The sequence below is a fragment of the Erythrolamprus reginae genome, chromosome 1 (genome assembly GCF_031021105.1).
Source record: "Erythrolamprus reginae isolate rEryReg1 chromosome 1, rEryReg1.hap1, whole genome shotgun sequence".
NCBI classification, from domain to species: Eukaryota; Metazoa; Chordata; class Lepidosauria; order Squamata; family Dipsadidae; genus Erythrolamprus; species Erythrolamprus reginae.
Window position 1 is genome coordinate 74,699,338 of NC_091950.1, and position 26,284 is coordinate 74,725,621.

Consider the following 26,284-nt stretch of genomic DNA (forward strand, 5'->3'; position numbering starts at 1 on the left):
TACATTAGGAAAAGGAAAACATTCTGGAATACCACTTTCCTATTGTTGTCACGGCAACTATATGGACATAATAACAAGGAATGGTACTTGATTCATACAAATCCTTACCAATCTAAATACTCCTTACTTATCTAAATATTTATATACTAAATATTTATATACTTCAAGTTGAAAGTCAATATTGGCATAGAAAGAAAAATATTTGTAGTAACTAGTACCTCTGGGTTTGTGAATGAACTAGTACAATTTTATCATCCCCCAATTATATGAATTAAGACAATTATAGACTATTGTATGAAATTCTTATACTTTTCATAGTACTGAATTTTTGTAAAGAAAGTAATGTAATGTTTATTATGATTCAGCCCTTAAATCAACAGTTGCATTCCTTATTGCTTTATTCATACATTTAAAAGAAATAGCTAAAATATAAATAAAGTGTATTTTACATGCCATTTTTTTTTAAAAAAAGTTGCTACTTGTTTTTGATACTTGTCATGCCTCCCAAAACTAATTAATGATGAGTACCAAGATACCACTGTATAAGATACTGGTAATTAGTTTTTTTAAAGATTATTAGCCAGATAAATACAATGCCTTTGTACTTAATTGCTTTTAATTTTTTCCTTTGCAAGTCATTCTAATTATACAATTTTGTAATTGTAGCTTACTGTTTCAGAAGAATGCTTATATCATATAGTTTAAAATACTTGGATTTAAATTCAGGCCATTAAATTTAACTGAGCTAAGTCAATTTCAAGCTGAAATAGTTTTATAAGTAAAACAATGTTTAAATGGTTTGAAAAATATGCAAGTAATTCATCATAAAGACATTTTCAAGATAATTACAATCAAGGTATTTTTAAATCAAAATTTATATATTGCACTGGAATCTTTAATACAAGAACAGTTTTTCCCAAAATACCATCACTCTACTAAACAAATAATTCCCTCAACACTATCAGACTTTTTACTAAATCTGCACTTCTATTTCTACTAGCTGTTTTCCTCATCATTCCTATTATTCTTTTCCCCCCACTTAAGACTGTATGAGTGTAACTTGTTGCTTGTATCCTAATATTTTTATTAATATTGTTTCTTCATTGCTTATTTGACCCCTATGACAATCATTAAGTGCTGTACCACATGATTCTTGACAAACGTATCTTTTTCTTTTATGTATGCACCAAGACAAATTCCTTGTGTGTCCAATCACACTTGGCCAATAAAATTCTATTCTATTCTAAAATTTATAACTGAAAAACAGTCTCTGGAACCATGTAATACTGTACTGCAAACTTACACTAATATCTGTCTGGTTATATACAGTCCTTAGCAAAGATATTACAATGATTATTAACTGCATACTCACCAGAATATTATTTTTATATAGTGGACATCATTCCAGAGCAAAAAAGATTAATATTTAATAGAGTACATTGGATATTTCTACCTTAATTTGCAAAAGGTTTAGTGAGTAACACAGTGCCAGGAACAGCAGCAGGGTTTTTTTTACATAAAATGAATCTAATAGTACTTTTAGCCAGGTTCTCTATTCAGAAAAAAATACTGATTTTAACTTAGATTTTTCCTAAAGGCAGTGCAATAGTAAGCCCTTTGTAAGCCAGTTCACCAAGTAACTTTGTGTGCTAGAATAAGAAAACATCTTATACTCTAGAGATTTTAGTTTTGCAGATGTACTTAGAGTCAAATCCCTTCAGTCTTTTTGTCTTTTCAGTCTTCATTGTTTGAAGCCCAAAAAATCTCTACAAATAGCTCTTACAATATTGGGTACAATCTGCTCCAGTCCAATAAATTCTTTTGTGAAGAAAGTATGTGTTTCCTTAGGTTCAGATGCCATATCTTTTAAATCTTCAAGTGGAGCCCAAGCAATGCCAACAGAAAATATGTTGATACCTTTAAAAATCATTGAGAAGAAAAGAACACTGTTGAGAGTCTGCTTAAAGTTCATGTAGAAAATAATATCTATACAAATTGAACAAGTGGCATTGTCTGAGATAGGGAGACAATGAATAGAATACTGGACGTAGGACTGTTTGCTAAGGAATTGTGCTACTTGAATTCCAGATGTAGATTCTAGCAAGAAGATTGCAGAATTTCGCTGGAATAGCAGGAGAAAAAGCACTTTCTATTGTTTCCATCAATCTAAATCATGAGTCTTTCCAACTGCTATCATCCAAATGAGCCATGCTCATCAGCCCTACTTAACACTTAATTATTGCCATTTTTGTTTACATTTTTCTATAGTTCTTTTTAAAGATTTTTATACTTCAAGAGTGTTCCCTCTAATGTGCGCCATGCACTGTAGCACACTAAAAACGAAGCCTGGCACACACTTTTCAAAGGCTGCCCAGAGAAGAGGGTGGTGGAGGCCCCCCCTGCCCCTTCCGCCACCACCAGGTCTGTGCCAGGAGCGGCAAAGCGCCGTTTCGCACTTCCTTCCCCCCCCTTGCTACCTGTTCTTATTCATCTTCGGCGGCAGGGGGCAGCCCTCAGTGCGGCGGCAGAGGAGGCGAAGCCGGCTGCCCGTGGAAGCGGCGCATTTGAAAAACGTGCCGCTTCCCTGGGCACAAGCCTTGATGTCATTTCAAAGCCCTGCAGTTGCCTCTTCCTCCTCAGCAGTAGCTCTGCAGGGCTTTGAAATGACGTCAAGGCCTGCGCCCAGGGAAGCGGCACGTTTTTTAAACATGCCACTTCCCCGGGCAGCCGGCTTTGTCTCCTCCCCTACCGCCACGCTGGGGGCTTCCCCCTGCTGCTGGGTCCTCTCTGCTACCAAATTCGATGTTGCTGCTGGGGGCGATGGACCCGGAACCCATTCCTGAGCTTTGCCTTATCCCCCGCCACAATGCTGGAGGATGGCCCCCGCCACCGAAGACGAATAAGAGATGGCCGCTGCTACCACCGTTGAACAGGTAGCAAGAGGGTGAGAGAAAGAGAAAGAGAAAGAGAGAAAGAAAGCAAGAGAGAGAGAAAGAAAGCAAGAGAGGGAGAGAGAAAAAAAGCAAGAGAAAGTGAGAGAGAGAAAGCAAGCAAGAGAAAGCAAGAGAAAGAAAAAGAAAGCGAGCGAGAGAGTGTGTGAGAGAGAAAGAAAGCGAGAGAGAGAGAAAAGGAGAGGAAGAGAGCAATGGGAGAAAAAAGGAAGGTAGAGGGAGAAATGAGAAACAAATGAGAGAAAAGGGGGAGAGACAGGAGAGGCACCCAGAAATGATTGATTATTAAATATGGATTGATTATGGAATGATGGTAAAATATATGTTTAGGTGTTGTTTAATGTATTAATTTGTAAAATTGGATTAGAATTTTAGAACTATATAGAATTACATAGGTAAAATTAATGGACGATACATAGGATAAATAAGGGGTTTATGATATGTATGTATGAGGAAAAATTTGTATAAGGGGTTTTTGTTTCTTTTAAGAAGTTGGTCTTGAATGAGATTCAATGCATTTTACTAAGATGTTCACTGCAAAGTACAGAATACTGCACCTTCTATTAAGAAAATTCTACTGGCGTATCCTTTCATCTTTCTGGTCCATGAAAGCATGTCCAGGAATCACTTTCACAGTGAATGGAGTGAGAATTCTGGTCCATGAAAGCATGTCCAGGAATCACTTTCACAGTGAATGGAGTGAGAATTAGGATAAGTGCATATATAAATGAAATGACCCATTGTACCTACCTGAACGGTCTTCTCGATGCACTGGAAGGAGAGTCCAACATGGGTAATGTTCCAATCTTATTGGTAGAGACTGAGTTATAATTAGCATAATAATAGCTACCGCCCCCTTACTGCTCCCATGAGCCCCAGTTTTAAAAACGAAAAACATATGTAAGAGGATAACCAAATTTTATTAATACAACTAAACTTTAACTCCCCATCTCCGACGTCTATGAACTTCAACTAGTCGGGTGGGTTTGGACTCTCCTTCCAGTGCATCGAGAAGACCGTTCAGGTAGGTACAACGGGTCTTCTCCACTGCATCTGGAAGGAGAGTCCAACATGGGATATACCAAAGATTTACTGCCCATGGGAGGGAGAAGGTCTTGACTGGGACGTTGGAGATGTACACACTTTCTGTAGCACACGTCTACCAAACGCCGCCTCAGCGGACGCAAATGAGTCCAACTTGTAGTGCTTAATAAATGTCGTAGGTGCCGCCCAAGTAGCAGCTCTGCAAATGTCCTCTATAGAGGCCTGTGTTGTCCAGGCCGCCGATGTGGCCGCACTCCTGGTTGAATGAGCTGTTAAGCCCTGCGGGGGGTCATGACCTCCCGCTCTATAGGCCTCCAGAATGCAGTCCTTAAGCCAACGGCTTATCGATTTAGAAGATAGTCCAAGTCCCATTCTGTGTTGAGCAAACGAAATAAACAAAGTCTCAGACTTCCTAAATGCTGCAGTTCTCCTAATATAAATCTTTAGAGCACGTCGTACGTCAACCTTATGCCATCTTAATTCTGATGGATGGCTTCCATGCGTGCAGAAGTCAGGCAAGATAAGTTCCTGTTTCCTGTGAAACAAAGTGTTCACCTTGGGAATGAACGACGGATCCAAGCGGAGCACCACTCTATCTGGATAGAATATACATAAATCCGGTCTCACAGATAGGGCTGAAATCTCTGACACCCTGCGTGCCGAAGTGACCGCTACTAAGAAGGCTGTCTTCAAGGATAGGAGCCTCAGTGGAATTGATCTCAAGGGCTCAAATGGTGGATTTGTCAAGGCCTTAAGTACTATCGAGAGATCCCATGAGGGGAACCTCCGTACAGGTGGTGTATGTGAATTCGAGGCTCCACGTATAAAGTCTCTTACCCACGAATGGTGGGCTAGTGAACGAGCCTCCGGTATCTGAATCATGGTGGATAGTGCTGCCACCTGTCCCCTTAATGTGTTAGGAGCCAGTCCCCGGTCTATTCCTGCTTGCAGGAATTCTAGCACCGTAATCACTGATGCTTCCTTGGGGTTCTTGCCCTCCTTGTCACAAAAGGAGCAAAAGGCAGCCCACGTGGCCGGGTATATCCTTGAAGTCGAGGGACGTCGAGCAGCTTGAATTGTATCGATGACCTTCTCTGGCAGATCTTGATGCTTTAATCTGTGCCTTTCAAGTGCCAGACGGTTAGTTGTAGCCACTGGGGATCCGGGTGTAACAGGTTCCCCTGGCTGAGGGTGATGATGTTGTCTGGTATCCTCCATGGTGGAACTAGCGACAGAGCCATCAGGTCGGCGAACCATGGCCGGCGTGGCCAGTATGGTGCCACCATCAGAACCTCTGCCTTTTCCTGAAGAATCTTCTCCAAGACCCTGGGTATTAGGTTTACTGGAGGAAATGCATACAGCAGTCCTGTCGGCCAAGCCGACCATAGGGCGTTGACCCCTTCTGACCCTGGTTCCGGGAAACGTGAATAGAACCTCTGGGTCTGCGCATTCCTGTGGGTAGCGAACAGATCTACAGATGGAGTCCCAAACCTGTGCGATATCTGTTGAAAAAGCGCTGGGTCCAGCCTCCACTCTGACGGGTCCAATGTAGTCCTGCTTAGCCAATCTGCCTGGGTGTTGTTGGTCCCGGCAATATGCTCTGCGGATAAGGACGCTAGGTGAAGCTCGGCCCAATCGAATAGATTTGCCGTCTCGTCCATGAGGCGACGCGACCTCGTGCCCCCTTGGTGGTTCAAATGGGCTCTGGTCGCTACATTGTCTGTAAGCACTAGTATGTGCTTGCCCTGGACAACAGAGTGGAAAGCCTGAAGAGCTAGGAAGACCGCTCTGAGCTCGAGGAAGTTGATGTTTATAGGTGACAATTCCTCTGCTGACCATGTGCCTTGTGCCATGTGGGGACCGATGTGAGCTCCCCAGCCGTAGAGGCTGGCGTCTGTGGTCAGAATCATCTTGTCGTGCATCAGAAAGGAAGACCCCTTGAGTATTGCTGGTGATGTCCACCATCTCAGGGCAACCTTGACTCGTCGTGGTATGTGAATTCTCTGATTTGAATGACTCACCCTGGCCCTTTGAGCCGGTAGTAAAAACCACTGCAGGGCCAGTATGTGGTGTCTGGCCCAGGGCACAATCCCTATAGCGGAGACTAGAGTTCCCAACACCTTTGACAACAGTGACATGGGGACCTGTCTGCGCTGGTTGAGTTTGGTTAATAAACGTTGTATATTCGCTATCCTCTCTGGGGAGAGTGAGACTGAGCCCGACAAGGTGTCTATGATCGCCCCGAGATGTAAAAGTCTGGTTCGGGGGATCAGCTGGCTCTTTTCCAGGTTGATGGTGAAGCCATGAGCTTCCAATGTCCGCATAGTCTGGTTTAAGTCCTGTTTTGCCTGCGCTGGCGACCTGGACAGTATGATGATGTCGTCCAGGTACGCCATCAGTCTGATGGATTGGGAGCGCAGGTGTGCCGTCAGTGCATCCAGGAGCTTGGTAAAAGTCCGTGGAGCCGACGAGAGGCCGAATGGCATGGCCCTGTATTGGTAGTGTGTTCCCTCTGAACAAAAACGGAGGTACTTCCGGTGTGATGCGTGTATGGGGACGTGTAGGTACGCCTCCTTCAGGTCGATGGATGTTAACAGATCCTGTGATCTGATTGAGGTCAAGATAGTTTGAAGCGAGTGCATGTGGAACCGCCTGTATTTTATAAAGATGTTGAGTTGCTTCAGGTTGAGAATCAACCTGCAACCTCCTGAAGACTTGGGAACGATGAAAATCCTGGAGTAAAATCCTTTCCCTTCTTCCTGTGGCGGTACAGGCTCTATGGCCTGGATTTCCAGCAGATGAGCAATTTCGTTTTGTAGTTGTTGCTTGCTTTGTGGGTTCCGAACCCGTGGGCAGAGTATGAACCGGTTGGGGGGTTGGCCTACAAACTCCAGGCGCAGCCCTCCCGACACCGTAGCTTGGACCCATTGGTCTGAGGAGGTGGTGTACCAGGAGGCGCTGAAGTGCTGGAGTTTCCCGCCGATCGGGAAATGTCTGGCAGAGTCACTTAGAGCGGCGGAAGCCTCTCTGGGTGTTCCCCCGAAAGGGCCGCCTCGAGCCTTGGTAGCCCCTGGGTCGGTCTTGAAATGACCCCCGGTCGCCTCTGAAGGTCTGGCTGGAGAATTGACCCTGCGAGTACGACCTTTGGCCCTGGCCTGCCCCTGTGGAGCTATCCCAGCGGGGCGTTTGGCGCCTCGTATATGGCGCTGATCTCCGGTCCTGTCGCCTGCCTGTTCTGGGGAGGACCTTGCGCTTGTCCTTGTCCTCAATAAGGACCTTGTCCAATATATCCCCAAATAGCATAGAGCCTTGGAATGGGGCTGACGCCAATCTCCATTTGGACTTTAGATCGGCTGGCCAATGTCGGAGCCACAGGAGTCGGCGTGCTGCAAGTGTGGTAGCCATGCCCCTGCTGGAAAATTTAGCTGCATGCAGTGTAGCGTCTGCGGAGAATTCGGCCGCAGCTCGCAGCTTCGCCAGGTCCTGACGTAGTCTTCCATCCTCCGGCCCCAGGCGAGATTGCATCTCCTGTATCCACCGGAGGGAAGCTCGGTTTATGAAGGATGCAGCCGCTGTTGCTCGAAAACCCCAGCTCGCCATCTGGTGCGCCTTCTTTAAGAGGATCTCCGCCTTCCGGTCCTCAGGCTTCAGACTCTCTCCGGTTTCGGAGGGCACCAGGGCACTGGAGACCAAGGTCACGACCGGTTGGTCTATGGGTGGAAATTCGAGGAGTTTCTCCACCTCCTCGTCGAACGTGTAAAAACGATGTTCCAGGTTGGAAGGACCTTGGGCTGCTGCAGGGTATTGCCAAGGGCGCTTGGCTCCCTGCAGAAAAATATTTGATGCTGGAAAATGTTCTGACTCGGGTTGGGGTTCCTGTAGCAAGGCATCTGGGGTCTTGTCTGCTTCCTCAGTTGTTTTAGTTGTACCTGGTAGGTTCATTACCTGTTTAGCCTTAAATAGCAGAGTCCTGAACAATGTTGGCTTAAACAGGCCTACCGGTTGGGGTTGTTCGGGAGTGGTTTCATCCTCAGAGAGGTCATACTCTCTATCGCTGTCCTCTCCCATGAGTGGCTCCTCTGATAAGGACCCCAAGCCCGAGGGGGGCGGTGCTGACCAGACCTGCCCTGTTGTTTCTTGGGAAGGTTGCTGGCTATATTTGGTGGCCCCAGCCGCTATGCCTTGAGAATAAACGTTTGCAATTAAATCCTGCAAGTCGGGTGGCATATCTTGCCAAGTGCTTGCCTGTGCCCTTAAACCCGCCGCTGTGGGCGTGAACGTGGCAGATGGCCCCAGGGAACTCCTTCTAGTATAACTAGCTGACTCAGGCCTGTTCCATGAGGGGCCTGGGGAGGAGATGATGCGTGGCAACATAGGTGAATGCCTGTCAGGTGACCAGTCCTCCTCGGGTAGGCCAAAGGCCGGCTGTGAGGTGGTTGGGTCAGGTGTTGCTTGCCTCTGACCCAGTGGCACTGTAGAGGGGGAGGCCTGTAGAGCTGCCTCCAGCTTTTTCTCTAAGGCCTTAATACGTTTTTCTGCCTCCTTCATAGATGAGGCTGAAGCTGTGGACTGTGAAGTCTTGGACTTCTCCTTGGCTTTCCCCTTGGGTTTCTCTTTGACCACATTGGGAGAAGCGGCCCTCTCGAGTCCCGCTTGTTCCTCCATGTACTCACAGTTGTGTAGTTGAGGAACTGACTTGTTTGGGCCTTGCAGCCTCGTGGCGTGGTAATGTTTTTGGCTCTGAATCAGCAACAAAAATGGCCACCGTCTGTTTTGGCCAATCACGCCTGCGCACTGAGGCTTGCAGCCTCTTCGCGCTCACCAGCTGCAGGAAGTACTTCCTGTTGGCGCCTTTCCCGGTTGCACAAGTAGCAACCAACATGGTGGCCCCCTGTGCCGTTCGCGGCTTTTTGCCCCTGTCCGGGGGGTGGGGGGGGAGCGCTGCGGCTTCCAGCCCCCCTGCGGCCATGGCGGCTCCCGCTGCCTTCGCTGGCTGTGCGCTCGCGGCTTCGCTGGCCTCGCCGGTGTGTCCGGCCGTCCCAGCGCTTCTCGCTCGCCCTGCGGCTTCCAAGCCGGCGGCGGCTGCGGCTCTTTCGGCGGCTGCCGAACAGCTGAGAGGCGCGGCTCCGATCCTCCTCGAGAGCCCAACGACAGCGCCTTCCAGGCTTCCCAGTGGAGGGGGCTGACCCCTCCACCTTCAGCCCACAGCCCTGGTCTGGCCACGGAGGTCAGGGACCCCAGGCTGGGTGCTCCTCTGCGGGGTGTTCCCACGGAGGGAATACAAGACCCCTGAGGAGGATCGGTGGGGGTGCTGCCCGCGGAGGGCAGAGACCCCTGTCTTCTGTTTTCCTTCCTCTGTGATCCTTGTAAGCTGAAACACAAAGCACAGGATTAAACAGGTCAATAACACTTATGCAAATACAACTTATTTACTATATTTCTATATATAACTATATTAAAGCTCCTAAGAGCAAAACCCAGTATGTCTCTACTCTTAGACTGAGTTTTTAAAACTGGGGCTCATGGGAGCAGTAAGGGGGCGGTAGCTATTATTATGCTAATTATAACTCAGTCTCTACCAATAAGATTGGAACATTACCCATGTTGGACTCTCCTTCCAGATGCAGTGGAGAATATAATGTTTACCGTAGAGGTACTTAGGAGGTTTATATGTATATTTGTAAAAATACTGTTCGTTTGGTTTAATGTTTGTTCATCTTTTAAAATGTTTTTTAATGTTTATACTCAATAAAAATATTTTTTTTTAAAAAGAGAATAAGGGTAACATCTATTTCTACCTTCTAATTTTACTGGCTACTAGGCCATCTGGCAATGGAGCAACAGGATATATTTGCACATTATCATAGTGTGCTTGAGATGCATTTATATCATCGGGCATTATTGAGGATAAGTGAACTGTGGGAAATCAGGAGTACTGTAGAGAAAATCTGTGATCAAGCTATTTATACAACCCGTCTACCATGTCATTAAACTATACGCAAGATTCCTGAAGAATTTCATCAACATGATAAAATTAAAGGCCAGTGTGTGTGTGTGTGTGTGTGTGTGTGTGTGTGTGTAAAATTATAGATTATTTAATCTCCCCAATATGACATTTGTCATTTTAAAGCATTGTTTTCTTTGTTTTAATTAAGATACACAACCCAGACTTACTGGTAAGTGGGTGTCCCTAAAAATGTTATTTAAAAAAAGCAAAGCATATCTCAGGTCTGAAGTATGGTGTGTTGAATAATTATTTCTTTGACGGTGACAATAAATATTACCTGCTTTATGAGCAGCAGTTGCAGGCCCTCGGATGTCATCGTAAGATTGGCCATCAGTCAAAATTACCAGAAAATTTTTGTTTGCCCCATCTCTCACAGGTGCAAACACATTTTTGGTTACATAAGTAATGGCTTCTCCTGTAGCAGTACCACCACTCATATAGCGGATTGCTTGAACACCTGAAAGAACCTTTTCCTTGGTTTTGTAGGCTGTAAAGTTGAATTCTGTCTGCTGATTATAAGTGAACTGAATAACTGCAATTTTGGCACCGATATCTGTGATATCAAATGATTTGACAACATTACTAATAAATCTAAGCATGAGGTGGAAATTGTTGTCACCAATGCTGCTAGAGCCATCTATGAGGAAAGCTATGTTGACGGAATTATAGCAAGTCTTGCTGCATAACATTTGTTCATGTGCACAGAGTTTTTGAGCAAGAGGTTTCACGTGTTTTGTGGGTACCAAACCAAGTGGGTATGTTGTAGGAAAAGAATCCATTATTTTGACAGACTGCCTGTTTTTAAAAGCAAAATAAAAGGCATGAGTGTTAGCACATGTGCAAAACATATTTTTGTATAATACTAAAGCTCTTGTTTTGATAAAACACTACAAAGGTTTCCTTGTAGTGTATGATGTTCATCTTGACTTTAGGACGCCTTTAAGAGCCAGCTCTTCCACAGCCTTTTGGGGATTGATGTGCAGTTTAGGCTCCCACCCATTCTCATCTATCATTTAGTCATTTTGCTTTAGTTTGGCAATATGTAATTAGTATTATCTTGTTGATTAATCCTTGTTGATTTATTAACAGTCTGTCTACAGGGGAGGAATATAAAAGTCTTAGCTCACCTATATTTTCATTTATATTGTAAGTATGTTTACGAAGTTCAATTTGGGCAACCTATAACCTATATCTAGCATCTCCAGAACATACTGTTGAAATTCATCAGCAAAATTAATCAAGGAAAGAAGCAGCCTAGAACTAAGAAGAAATTCCTGACAGAATAATTAACCAGTGGAACAACTTGCCTCCAGAAAGTGAGAATGCTCTAACACTGGAAGTTTTCAAGAAGAGATTGGACAACTATTTGTCTGAAATGGTATAAGGTTTCCTGCCTAAGCAGGTGGTTGGACTTGAAGACCTCCAAGGTCCCTTCCAACTCTGTTTTTCTAAAAAAGAATTCTGAATTTCTAAAATAACTAAATTTTGATGGTATAGAGGCCATTTTCAGAGTTCAGATTTTGTAAAGCTTGGGATAGAGGTTGCCCAATTCCAATTTTAATCCCAGTTAAAAAAATAACCAACCATGGAAAAATGAAATGAAAAAAAAAATGACTTTATGCCTTCTAGACATCAAATACATTACTCTCTGTAGTAATCTATAAAGCTAGGAAGATTATTTGTTGCTGATATTGCCCACTTATGCATTAAGATATTACACTATTTAATCAGAACTAAAATGCCTAATCTGACTGTATAGTAATGCAAATATATTGATTTTTCTTACCTTTTCAACAAAATTTAGTTCTTCGATCATCCCCATTTCTTCAGATGTAGGCTTTGCAATTGACACAATGAATACATTAACACCAAATTCTCTAGCCAATATACCAGCTTCTTCCAAATTATCTGATGGCCAGCCATCTAAGAAAACTACAATGATTTTAGGAATGCCTTTGCGTACCCCTTTTTCAATAGAAAAAAATCTTTGTGCTGACTGTTTCAAAGCTCTTCCTGATAGGGAGGAAGGGGAAAAAATAATTATTCTCACTTAAAGAATTATTCTCGCCACATTAAAATTCAGGATATGTGTTTCATATCTGTTTAATATCTAAAAAGAAAGATCTTATTTTAAGGAACTACCATGAAAATAAATTGTACAATTATTTGTAATTTTTTGCTATAATGAGTAGATCTGCTATTTACATTTACAAATTACATTAAATTATTTTCATTATTTAGAACAGTTATATAATTTCATTCCAGTGCCCACCAGTGTCACTCCAATATCAAGTACTGTATGTGCCAACAGCTCAAATGAAATGAAATTTTCATTCACACATGATAAATTAATTCCTCCAACTAAGAAAAGGCTTCCACCAAAAAATTTGAGAGAAATAACCATTCCCCTCCTTCATAACTATTGTTCACTCTCAAATTCTGTTTAGCTGAGTTGGGGGACTGATTGGGTATGTAAAAACAAAGAGAGAAAAGACCCATTCATTGTATGATCATCTCCATACATGCAATACTAGGTTTAATCCATACTTATCCAAACACCTGTGCTCCATTGGGACACTGTTTCAGAGATAATTCCTTACCTAAATAGAGAATGATCATAGGTAATCAAACAAATTAGTGGCGGAGGAAGCCACTTCCAACTTCCTGTCAAAATCCCTATTGAATCCCCCCACACACTCTCTCTATCCTCCCCCCTTTCTTTCATCCATCCCTCTAACTTGTAATATATTGGAAAAAATGAAAAAATGTAGAGAGATATTACACAGATGTATCTGCCTTGAAAGTAACCCATGTTAAGTTATATAGCACAATCAAACATTAGGAGTTGATAACAGGAAATGTTTTATGATGTTTTGTAATGTAAAATGTTTTATAATTTTTATGTCATAAAACTATGAAATTTGCCAAATTTAAATTCCAGAGGAGTCACGTGTGAAATTTGTAATACAGTCTGCATGTTAACCCATTTATGGTAACTTGATTGAAAAAGTTGCCCTATAAAGCATTGTTTCATCCAGTTAAAGTCTAGAGACGGAAGAATTTTAATAGTATATTATAAAATATTTGTTATATTTGACCTGCATGGACAAGAATTACCTGTATTGGAATTGCCTCCTTGGAAAGCAATTTCTTTTATTGCAAATAAAACATCTTTTGAAGTGGTGTAGTTATTCAGATAAAATTCAGTTTTTGGATAATCACTGGGAAAAGAACACATGAACAAAGATGTATGACAGTTAGGATGTGGATACAATTCTCATTGACTTTTTATATAAAAAAACAACATGATTCAACATTTGGTGTTGTTTAAGTTGTGATAAGCTCTTTGGGAGACCATGGACCACAGCATGGCCATGTCATCTACCAACTTGTCCTCTGCTGTCTCCCAGAGTTTGCCCAAATTTTGTTTAATGAAAGAGCTTGTAAGCAGTAAGAGCTGGGAACATTGTTGGCACCTGGTTAGGGCTGGAAATAAACTTATGTGGAGCAAGTTGGAGTAATTAAAAAAACCTGCAAAGAGCTTGGAAAACATTTTTTGCAGACAGTAACAATGAAAGAACCTGCAAGATAAGAGCTAGGTAGATCATTAGCACCTAGTTAGGGCTGCTGAAAAAAAGCTTTGAAAAAGCTGCATTCATAAGACACACCTGAATTTTCAGCCTCTTTTAGGGAGGAAAAAGGTGCATCTTATACTCCGAAAAATATGGTAACGAGAACAGAGAGGTGAGGAGTAAAGATTGTTAAACACAGAAACTTTCAAGAAAAATAGAATTTTATTGTAGCAAATTAAATGGGGATAAAAAAAGAGCTAACATTTAAAAATGTGGAAGAAGAAAGCCTGATCTCTCCCTTGTTATAATTTGTTATAAACATATTGCAACACCCTGCCATACTAACATTGCCAAGAAAAGTGCATGGATGTAGTCAACACAAGAATGTATTTTTCCTTTTTAATCTTTGTAGTTATCCCAGAGCAAAGTTATGTATTAAAAGTATTTGGTACATTTCAATAATTTTTTGCCAAACACCTGTTGAGGCCTATTTTTCTGATTTTCACCACAATATTGCAAATGGACCATAATCATTGGATAGGTGTCAAGCAAAAACACATCTAATTTAAGAAGTGCTATTTTCAATTTAATTCTTGCCCTGTCTTAATAATTTGTCAGTGTTTTTCCACTATTAACTGCCTTAAAATATGAAACTTTCCTTGGCTCTCTATAAAGGTTTTTTTTTAAATAAATTGTTCATTTTGGAGTCTAGATTCTATTAATTCCCTTGGATGAAACATTAGTGGTCCTGGTATAGTCAACAAATATAATTGCAGTAATTCTTTTGTGTCTGAAAGTTTTATGGGCTAACTCATCAACTTGATAATAAGCAGCTAAATTCTTCCAGATGTTTTGGGCATTTTATTCTGTGAGTATTTTAAAATCTGTTAAAAAATTTATTTTGTACCTAAAGTAATCAACATTATTTTGGTAACAGTTATTGAGGATAGTAGAAACTATTATTTGGTAACAATTGCATGCAAATATACTACACTTGACTATCACAGCCATTACATTGCAACTGTTACATGAATGAAAATATAAATTGTAGGATTCCTTGGGTTCTCCTACCCCTAAAACTAGAAAATTATCACCCTAGAAAGCTGTATCACAAGCCAGAAAAGGAATTTACCTTATTTTTCGGAGTATAAGATGCACAGGATAATAAGACACACAGAAGTATAAGATGCATCTTAGTTTTGGGGGAGAAAAATAGGGAAAAGAATCTGCTTGCCAGGTATTAATCTGGCTAGTATCCTTAGTCTGGTCAGTAAATCATTTGCCCCCTGGTTAGGGCTTTAAAAAAACTTTATTCGGAGAGAGTAACAATGAAAGAGCTTGCAAGCCAGTAAGAGCTGGTAACATCCTTAGTATCTGGAAATAAACATTCAGAGCAAATAGAGCAATGGAAAAAACCCTACAAAGATAAGGTTTGGAAAACATTATTTGCAGAGAGTAACAATGAAAGAGCTTGCAAGCTGCTAAGAGCTGGGAACATCGTTAGAACCTGGTTAGGGCTAGAAAGAAACTTATTCGGAGCAAGTTAAAGAAATGAAAAAAACTCTGCAAAGACTAGATCTTAGAAAATATTCTTTGCAGAGAGAAACAATGAAGGAGCCTGCAAAGTAAGTACTGGGAAGATTGTTAGCAGCTAGTTAGGGCTGGGGGGTGGGGGGGGGAGAACTAAATTCAGAGTATAAGACGCACCCAAATTATTAACTTCTTTTAAGGAGGAAAAAGGTGTGTTTTGTAATCCAAAAAATATGGTAAATACAAATCTCCCATTGATCTGAAATATATTTTTTAGCCTGTTTGTCAATGGCGACAAAGACACGCACCAATGAATCCAGATTCATACCAATTGTTTTTTTTAAAAATTCTATTGTAAGAAGTACCGGTGCATCCCTAAAACATCAAATTAAAGAGAACTGCTCTCGGGCATTGAATTCCATTTGAAAATACTATACCAAATAAGATGATTTGCTATGTTTTGTTATTTTAAACTAAAATTCATTCAGTATCATATATCTACACACCCAAGACTAGAACTTAGAATCAGCAGGGTACTACATTCCAATTCTTCATAATGAAGTTTAAGGAAAAATGATTTGATCAAAGGAGCTTTTACAAAGCTGAAGGAATCAGCAGCACACTTCAAATACTAAAGAGAAACACTCAACTATGATGTTTTGTTAAATGTAGTTCCAACAGCTGTGTGCTAGATATGGTTCCTGAACTATAAAATACAGTACTCAGATTACAGTTTTCTGCACTTTGCAACAACAGCAGCAATATCTATTTTGTGGAATTTGAAATTATGGAAATTGAATTTCTAAGCATTTAAGCATTCTAGATTAAAGAAAAATGGGAAATATAAGAAACATAGGTAACATCAAAGCAAAGTCAAGGAAAGCTTCTACCACAAACCCTTTGATTTCTCCATTGGGCGTAGTGAGTTGCAATTCCAATTCTAAGCAAGGTATAATGCTAATATACCAAATAGAACGGAGTAATATACCAAATAGAAAGTTTTTTTTCATACCTGGCTTGTATTACTCCCACATGTGGGCCTTCAGTACCAATTCCCAGCATCATTGCAACCTTTCCAATAAAGTTTTTCTGCAAATTAAATCTGCGCTGCCCAATATTGTAGCTTCCGTCAATCAGGAAAGCAATGTCGGCTTGACAATCTATGAACATGCAAAACAGCTTATTAACAAAACAAAACAATAATTTTAGAGATTTATTTTATATGATATATGAGTAACTTACCTTTGTTTCCAGACTTTTTCACAACAGTTTTTTTAGGTCGTTTTCCTCAAAAAAAGAAAGAAACGTAATTTAACTTTCTATATTTTGATATAAGCACTAATGTGTCGTCAAGTAAACCTGAAGATATTCTGCACTCTTCTATGTATCCTTATCTCTTGCATATGTAAAAATATGTATATGTATTGTTTATGATGATTTTGAATCATCCAGGTCATGGATGTCACCATGCTGCTTTTGAAAAATCAACTGGATTTTCTTGGTCCCCCCCCTTCTTTGAAAACATTTTGCTTCTGATTTAAGAAGCTTCTTCAGTTTCAAGAATTGTATTGAAAAAGTCCAGTTGCTTTTTCAAAAGTACCTTTGGGACTTTATATGTATTCTATATTCTTCATAGTGTTAAATATACTTTACAAAAATGGGAGAATGAATGCAAAATTGTTTTTTTTCTAAGAAGCTTTTGGTGGAAAAAGACATATTCTTTACTGATTTATTTTACCTGCAAATGGCCGTGCTGTTGAAATAGGATGCCCAGCTGCTTCAAGGGCTTCACCTTTAGCACCTATTATCACATTGAAAAATAAAAGAAATTAGAAGAAAGAAAATAGTTTGTGAATTGTTCCAATTTCCACATCATTCATCTATTGTGGGAATTAGAATATACAGTATTTCAATTTTTGTCCATAAAGCATTCTTGCTGCTGTCAACATATATAATAGGGAGTTTCCTTGTCCATTAAGCTAAAAGAAAAATCTGACAAATTTCATTTTCATTTGTATTTTATTCTATGATAATTTAATAAAAGTATTAAATTATTAAAAACCCAGTCATCTTTAGAACCAAAACAAATCCCTTCGCAAAAGCCTTCTTAGCCGAATCAGGCAAGATGCTGGATTAATTTCTAAAAATTTTGAGAAAATAAATGACCCACTTACTAGCTACTGAAAATGATGATCTCGATTTAGAGAACAGTTGGGATTGGATTCCATTGGCATATATTGCAGAGTAGTTCCCACGCCCTGGTAACATCTTCACTCTTACAGTTCCACCTGAACTGGTGATCACACCTCTGAAGCAAAGTAAGATTTTCAAATGCAAGTACTAATTATACAAATAAAGTGAATACATCTGCTACTCTTTGTAGTATGCTGCATTTGTTCATGCTAAAATAAGACCTGCTGCATCAACATGTCACAGTTTGTGAAATAAAAGACAATTGTCTAGGTTCATAAGCATGCTTAATCATAAACAGAGATGGCAAATTACAGTACCATATTTAGTCTGTATGTTGCTCTCCCAGCACTTTTTGGTAATCTCTAGGACGGGGGTGCCAAACACACACTAGATACAGCCCAGATTTGGACCATGGGGATACCCTGAAACCAGTGAAGGACCAGCCTGCAGTGCCTCTGAGAAAATGGAGCTTGGGAGGGGGTGTGGCTGCCCCCCCGAGCTTCATTTTCAGCTGCGATGACCTCCTGCAATCCTCTGCCAGTAAAAATGGAGCACAGGAGGGCTGTACATTTTTGCTGCCAGAGCCCTTGGGCTGCCACAGATCTCCGGACACAAGAGTTAGCCATGCCCACTCAACCTGAGGTCAAAAACAACTCAAGTTTGACACCTCTGCTCTAGTCTGCTGAGTGATTTCCCCTCCAGTGGGCAGCCAACCTTTCTATTTTTAGAAGCTTACGGGAATATTCTGAACTCTTAACTATTGTGGAAGGTCTAAAAATACATCATATCAACTCCAATGACAGCACAATTTGTTACAATTCTGTGATCCAAATGATTTTTAAAAGCATGTCCTTGCACCCATAAAGACTATGTTCACAGAATTTTAAAATAACATTTTAAAAATATGAACAGTAGTTAAAGATTTGCATGTGATACATACAAGAAGTGGATAAAGAAATGGACTCATTTGAATAATTTCCACTATCTGGGAGGTAAGCAAAAGTCACTGTGAGTTGGGTTTCATCTGATCCGCTTAAGCTAAAAGTTTCATTTTAAATACATACTGGAAGTGGAGCTCTGCAGAGACAGTGGCCTGGGGAACAAGGAGAGTTAGATGCCTATCTCATCAGCTTCATGACAAATCTGAGCATAGCTTAGTAGAAGGGAGAAGATCTAAGCAGTCATTGTTTTCAGAAGATACTTAGTTGAATCCTTCAAGGTTGTCCTATCTAATGTAATTTAATGTTTTATTTTATTTTTTCCTATTTTAATTCTTTTAAGATCTATTTTAATTCTTCCTGTGCTTTCAGGCCATTCCTGGTATATATGTTTCATTCATCCTTAATTTCCTATCATTGCTACTATTCATTCATAATTTCTATTGCATGGTTGATATTAAATCTTACCTGTGAATGGCAGCTCCACAGATACTAGATTCAGAGGCATACTCAATGTTTCCATAGACATAGAACTGCCATATATGACAATTTGCTGGGCAGATGACATCTGTTAGATCCTTTCTAAGATCGTATCCTCTTGTAAAACATGTAATAACAGTGGGGGCTATACAGTGGATTAAAAAAAATACAAAAAACAAGCTTTGTGGAAATATCAGCACAATATATGCAAAACATCCACATATAATTATATTTTGCATTACTATCACTCGAAATGAATTCACTGCATGATGAAAGCCTCTTCACTAAAGGTTATAGACTAACCTACCATACTGTTCCACTGAAATAAAACTACCGTAATGCATCCAATACAAATTTAAACATTATTTGTTCAACAGGCTCAAACTCAACCCTGACAAGCCGGAGTGGCTGTGGGTTTTGCCTCCCAAGGACAATTCCATCTGTCCGTCCATTAACCTGGGGGGGGGGGAACTACTGACCCCCTCAGAGAGGGTCTGCAACTTGGGCGTCCTCCTCGACCAACAGCTAATATTAGAGCACCATCTTTCAGCTGTGGCGAGGAAGGCATTTGCCCAGGTCCGCCTGGTGCACCAGTCGCGGCCCTATTTCGACCGGGAGTCACTGCTCACAGTCACTCATGCCCTCATCACCTCAAGGTTCGACTACTGCAATGCTCTCTACATGGGGCTATTTTTGAAAACTGTTCAGAAACTTCAGATCATGCAGAATGCGGCTGCGAGAGCTATCATGGGCTTTTCTAGATATGCCCATGTCTCGTCAACACTCCGAAGCCTGCACTGGCTGCCGATCAGTTTCCGGTCAAAATTCAAAGTGTTGGTTATGACCTATAAAGCCCTACATGGCAATGGACCAGAATACCTTCGGGACTGCCTTCTGCCGCACAAATCCCAGCGACCGATTAGGTCCCATAGAGTTGGCCTTCTCTGGGTTCTGTTGACAAAACAATGTCATTTGGCGGAACCCAGGGGAAGAGCCTTCTCTGTGGCGGCCCCAGCCCTCTGGAATCAACTCCCCCCGGAGATTAGGACTGCCCCCGGCAAAAAGAATCTGAATCTCATATATAAACTGAATGAACAAAATCTCACAGACAACCCCCACTTAGTAAAAGACCTTGGAATACTAATATCAAAGGACTTAAGTGTCAAAGCCCACTGCAACAATATCGCCAAAAAGGCTTCTAGAGTTGTCAACCTGATCCTACGTAGCTTCTGCTCCGGCAATCTCACACTACTCACCAGAGCCTACAAAACTTTCACCAGACCCATCTTCGAATACAGCTCATCTGAATAGAACCCATATCACATCTTGGACATCAACACCCTCGAAAATGTCCAAAGATACTTCACCAGAAGAGCCTTTAACTCCTCTACTCGAAACAGAATACCCTACGAAACTAGACTTACAATCCTGGGTCTATAAAGCTTAGAACTATGACGTCTAAAACATGATCTAAGTATTGCCCACAAGATCATATGCTGCAATGCCCTGCCTGTCAACCACTACTTCAGCTTCAACTGCAACAATACAGGAGCACGCAACAGATTCAAACTTAACATTAATTGCTCCAAACTTGACTGTAAAAAATATGACTTTAGCAATCAAGTTGTCGAAGCGTAGAACTCATTACCGGACTCCAAAATGTCAACCCCTAACCCCCAATATTTCTCCCTTAAGACTATCCACGATTGACCTCTCCAGGTTTCTAAGAGGTCAGTAAGAGGCGAGCATGTGCACTAGTGTGACTTCCGTCCCCTGTCCAATTGTCTCTCCTATATCTCCTATATCTTTTCTTCCTTTTATATATCTTTTTCTCTATTCTTCATTGACGCATTTTATTCTTATATCTTTTCTTCTATCCTTTCCTTGATATATATTACTATATGTTTATTCTCTTCAATGTGTATTGGACAAAATAAATAAATAAATAAATAAATACATGTATGTATGTATGTATGTATGTATGTATGTATGTATGTATGTATACATACATACATACCAAACATCCACTTTGGTTAGTAGTTAAAGGCATCAGGGTAGAAACCTGTGAGTTTTAGTCCCACCTTAGGCACAAAATCGGCTGGGAGACTACCTGGGCCGGTCATTCTCCCAGCCCAAGGAAATAGGCAATGACAAGCAACCTCTAAAGTCTTGCCTAGAAAACTACATGAATCTTCACTGATTTGAAGGGGTGTGTGCAAGCACATACACACACACACAAAGAGAGAGAAAGATTTCAAACACATAATTGATTCAGTCTTCAGAAAACAAAGAAGAAATTACTGTGCTTCTTTTTCCCAATAATTTTCAGTCTTTATGACAGGTTTCCTGGTAGATATTATTTTAAATTTGTCATTGGTTTGCAGCCTTTTAAAAATGTAATGGGTCAGTTAATTCTCAAGTACTCTCTAAAATTCCTTGTCTGATACATCTGCACTAGTGAAGCAGGCTCCCTAAGGAAGACCACAACTTCAAAGAAAACCTGTTTTCCTTTGTATACATTGGCAAATATCTATGTTGATGACTCTGGTTGTAATTCCAACATTAGTTGCATCAGATAATTTAATTATTTTAAACTTTTGCTATGGAGCTGATTAAAGTATCATGCAGTGGTTATGCCTCTATTATTTTGGAATATAGCTGTCGATTTTCTGTTTTTAATTAAATAATTTCACTGCAATGGTTACAGTTAGTAATGATACATTTAAGCTGCAGTCCGGTTCCATGCACTTCAGGAATCTGGTATTTGTTAGAAGAGTATGCTTCTCCCCAGTTGTTAAAAAATATTAAAGTTTTGAAATGCAGTAATGATGGGGGACAGGAAATATGACAATCCAAATTATGGTAACCAAGAGGAAATTTAGCACATAAGAATACTTCATTATAATCATATTATATGTTTTTAAAAGCCTTAAGGATCTATTTATGTTGCAATAAATTATAATTATTAATCACTATAATTGTTAGTGAATGACCGGGAATATCAATCCACTCTTTTGGATATTGAATAAAAAGTTACAAAATAGCGTTTTTAAAGTCAATATTCTTCCACATAAATGCACTACTATTTTTATTTTATTTCCAATTACAAAAAGTGGAATGGCATGTGTCTTCCATAATGAATTTATGAGAGAATATGAAGACACTGATCAGTTGTTTGTATTTTTTTCTGTAAGACATTTGTAAAATATTAGTTTAATTCTGCCAAGTGGTAATAGATATGGCTTTTGTTATTCTAAAGCATTATATTTAACTTTTTGGAATGTCCAGTTCTAAAACTGAATTGGGAATTCTGTAAATGATCAAAGGATATAGCACAAGCTAGCCAAGAACAATGTTCATCATTCTGAATTCTATGATACCTACTCGTGTATCTAAATATAGCAGAAATTTATATTTAAATGTATCTGGCATTCTAGTTTTGCTTTGAATCTGGTTCCAAGTTGTTATAATGATCATCTCATACATACCAAAATTTGTACGATTTAAACTATTTTGCAATTCTGAACCTTATCGGATACCTCAACTATTTTATTTACAAGCTCTGTAAACACCCAATAGTTTTACAAGTTATTCCTAGAGAAATCATAAATAATAAAAACAGAAAGCAATAAGAGTAAAAACCCAGTGCCATCATCCACTGATGTAGCCAAAGCCACAATCTTTAGATTTCAAACTTATCCTAACACAGCACTTGGGGTAAGAGCCAGCCCTGTATATAGAAGATGGAAGCCTGCTGGATTTCAAAGGGGTGAATTATACTGTATTCTCTAGGGCAGGGGCTACCAATGGAAAACCATATGTCATAGGACCCACTAAATATCCATATTTAAGGAAAGGGACTTGGAGCATGTCTACTGTATCTGGTCTGGCTGGGTAAGGAAGAGACAGTCCCACAATGCACCTGGCCCATGCCATATAGAGATTTAAAGACTATAACCAGCACCTTGAATGCCATTTGGGGGGGAAATGTGGGAGGCATTACAGTAGTAGGAAAAGGAATGGCAGAATCTAGGGGCAGAATGAAGAGAGATCAGACTAGAATCCCTACATAGTCACAAAGTGAACAAACACCAAAACTCCCTTGAATGCGATTTACCCTTATCTAACTCTAACCAGATGCTAACCATTACAGGTAGTCCCCGACTTACGACGGGGATCTGTTCCCATGGCCCGTTGTAAGCCGAGTTTGGTGTAAGTCGTAATATTCCGATTTACATGAATATTCCGACTTACACGGTGGTGGCGGCTTCTTTAAGGAACCAACAGCTGGTCCTTCTTGGTGCTGTATTGCTGCAGCCTCCGAGGTTGCCGCCGCCAACTCTGTTCGGGCGAGGGGATCTCCATGGTGGGCAGCCTCAGAGGCTACAGCAATGCAGCGCCGAGAAGGACTGGCTGTTGGTTCCTTGGAGCCGCCGCTGCCTCCGTTCGGGCAAGGGGATCTCCGCAGGGTCTCCGAAGCCGCTACCCACCGCGGAGATCCCTTCACCCGAATGGAGGTGGCAGCGGTGACTTCGAAGCTGTCCCCGGGTTGTCGTAACGATGAAACGTCGTACGTCGGGGACGACGTAACCCAGGGACTACCTGTAGTTGATAAGATTCCTGTGCATAGGCTTTTAGCAATAAATTTAGCAATTAATTTAACCTTCAGGTGTGAACCTGGTCTTTCATGCCCAAAAGCAGTTCATACTATGCGCCACATCACATTCTGGACCAATTGTATATATTTAACCCAATCATCAATTCACAAATCAATAGTAGAGAGGGTTATGTGAATGAATATAAAATCATAAAAAGAGGGTTCTCTTGTAATTATCTGCACGTTATCTTTATGAGGTTATTAAAACCCATCTGTATACAAGACACTATAACTGATAAAAGTTGGTTTCCTTTACAGTAATAGCCAGTTACTTCATTAATGATACATGGCACCTTTATTCTTCCATACAACTCAGAATTCTATGGAAAAACTCAGAATACTTTTCTTCACTTATAAAAGCAGAGTTTATTTCTCCTACATTAATCTTGTAGGTAGGCTAAAGGGAAAAAAAGAATGAGAAGAACGGACTTCTGGCACTTTTAAAACAAAGAATAAAATAATAGCATTACAGTTTCAACTTTTTTACTTTTACATACTTATTTTGGAACAACATGCTTATCTAATCAGCAAAACCCAAAGCCAAAGTTTCAGTTTTTTCAACTCAAGCACAAAATCCAGAAGTGGTTTCTAAATAGAGTGGTACCTCTACTTAAGAACTCGTTCCGTGACCAGGTTCTTAAGTAAAAAAGTTTGTAAGTAGAAGTATTTTTTTTTCATAGGAATCAATGTACAAGAAAATAATGTGTGCAAACCCATTAGGAAAGAAATAAAAGCTTGGAATTTGGGTGGGGGGAGGAGGAGGAGGAGGGGGAAGAAGAGGAGGACAGTCGCTGCCCAGAGCGAAGGGAGCGTTTCTTTTCTCTGGGTGCTGGCAGAGGTTTATTCCCTCTCCAAACGTCCAGAGAAAGGAAAATGCTTTGTTCGCTCTGGACTGCCAAAGCCTCCTTAAAAACCACTGAAAGGCTCCTCTGGCAGCCCAGAAAAGCCTGAGATCACCAGGATTAAACGGGGAATGGCAGGAAACTGGCCGGGCCTTCGTGCCTCTCTCAAATTTCCTGGGAAATTTTTCCGGGCTCGGGTTCTTAAGTAGAAAATAGTTCTTAAGAAGAGGCAAAAAAATCTTGAACACTCGGTTCTTATCTAGAAAAGTTCTTAAGTAGAGGCGTTCTTAAGTAGAGGTACCACTGTAGATACCAAGTTGGATATATTCTTCTCTTTGATTAGAGCAGTTAATTAGCCATCTCTGCTGGTTGTATCCAGTTTTTCCAACCATTCATCTATTGTGGGAATTAGAATATATTTCAAATTTTGTTCATAAAGCATTTTTGCTGCTGTCAACATATATAATAGGGAGGCAAATTCCTAGTCCATTAAGCCTAAAAGTCTAATTTCATTTTTATTTGTATTTTATTCTTTGATAAATTTAATAAAATTATTAAAAGCCCAGTCAAATTTAGCACTAAAACAAATTCCCTCACAAATGCCTTCTCACAAAGGACCAACATTAAAGAAACTCAGCTCATCGGCTCTATGCCAGAGGGGGGAAAAACAGTAAAAGAGTGACTTGAAAGATAATAGAGATTAAAATTCAAATATGGACCCCAAAATTGCAACTCATAACAAGCATGACCATTGTCTATCTGACATGAAAAAGACTGAAATGAAAAGCTGACTTAGTAAACTAATATAATTTTATTAATGGAAAGAATAGTTGATACGTGTGGAATGTATTATGTTTCATTTTTCTGCACTATTTTTTGAAGGGAAAAAAAATCCAGTTTCTATAATACTTTCACAAATATTCTAGCTGGAAAAATCACTTTTCAAAAGAAATTAGCATGAAGTTCACTTCTACTTTAAGTAGTTATGAAAGGAGTGGCTAGCAGGTAAGATTCAGAATTCAAAAGTTTGAAGTATTAAGTATGTCAAAAGTGTATCTTTGGATTTAAAATTTTAGAATTTAGGAAAAGTTGAAGGTGGCTATTTTCTTCTCCATTGATGCTGCTTCTTAAAAACTGATAATAAAAAACCTGCAACTGTGCTATGTCCCCCCATAATTTTAATCTAACTTTATCGCTATATAAGAGCAAAAATGGCTTTCTTTATTGCTGTCATCTCGGTTACAGCTATAAGACAGTCTTTTATTTGGTATTTTTTTCTTCATGCACTGAGGAACAGAGGATAAATAATCCCGCATTTCCTTTTACACGGCTATTTCACACTTTAAAAAACGGTTTCTTTACGTCGAAGAAAAAGGAAACAATATCCTGGAGCTGGAACGGTTAAGATTTAATCGCAAACCATCTTTAGCTGCAGAAACTGAATACCGGGAAGTCAAAAGAGATTCCTAGGACTCTTTAAGAATTAACAAACGTCAAAGAAAATGTTTATGAAGGCGGGAAATAAAGACGCTTTGCAATTCTTACAACGAAGGAGGAAAGCCGTAACCGACGAGGATTTTTCTGAACTCACCGGAACGTTCAGCTCCCTCGGCCACCCCGGCCGCCAACGCGACACCTGTAATTAAAAGCGGAGAAGGAAGGGGCTTACACGAAGCCGTCGGAGCAGGCACGCTTCGGATCCAAACATGGCGCTCGGAAGACAGGAGAGAGGTCGCCGTCGAGAGCCTCCTTCTCCCTCGGCTATTTCACCCCCGCCGTAGAAAGCGTGCGTTTGCTTGCCGCTCCCTAATTGTCGCGAGGGGACAAGAGCGCGGGGTACTCACCCAGGAAGAGCAGGACTGGAGCCATGGAAAGAAACACCTAAGAGGAGAGAAGGGGCGCCGTCAGGCGACGGGTAAACTCGGAGAGGGGCGTTCTCGCGTCCTCTCCAGAGTGAAAAGAGGAGCGGAGGGGGGACACAATACCTTGAGGGATGGACTCTCTTCTAGCTCCCGGTCGGCAAGGGCTCACACTCCTCCAGAAGAGAATTGGGACAAGATCCACTCTGCT

The 26,284-nt window shown here is 40.7% G+C and overlaps 1 protein-coding gene across 1 annotated transcript; it reads right to left on the reverse strand.

Annotated features, from left to right (window-relative positions):
• Positions 1-1,656: 1,656 nt before the first annotated feature.
• COCH (cochlin) lies at positions 1,657-26,284 on the reverse strand. The gene is given in 13 exon segments (XM_070756105.1): positions 1,657-1,917; positions 10,280-10,739; positions 10,741-10,797; positions 11,789-12,015; positions 13,120-13,223; positions 16,117-16,264; positions 16,347-16,391; positions 16,843-16,905; positions 17,279-17,412; positions 18,704-18,860; positions 25,806-25,850; positions 26,059-26,095; positions 26,200-26,284. Coding segments are annotated over 12 exon segments (1,641 nt in total). The 5' UTR covers positions 26,084-26,095; positions 26,200-26,284; the 3' UTR covers positions 1,657-1,741.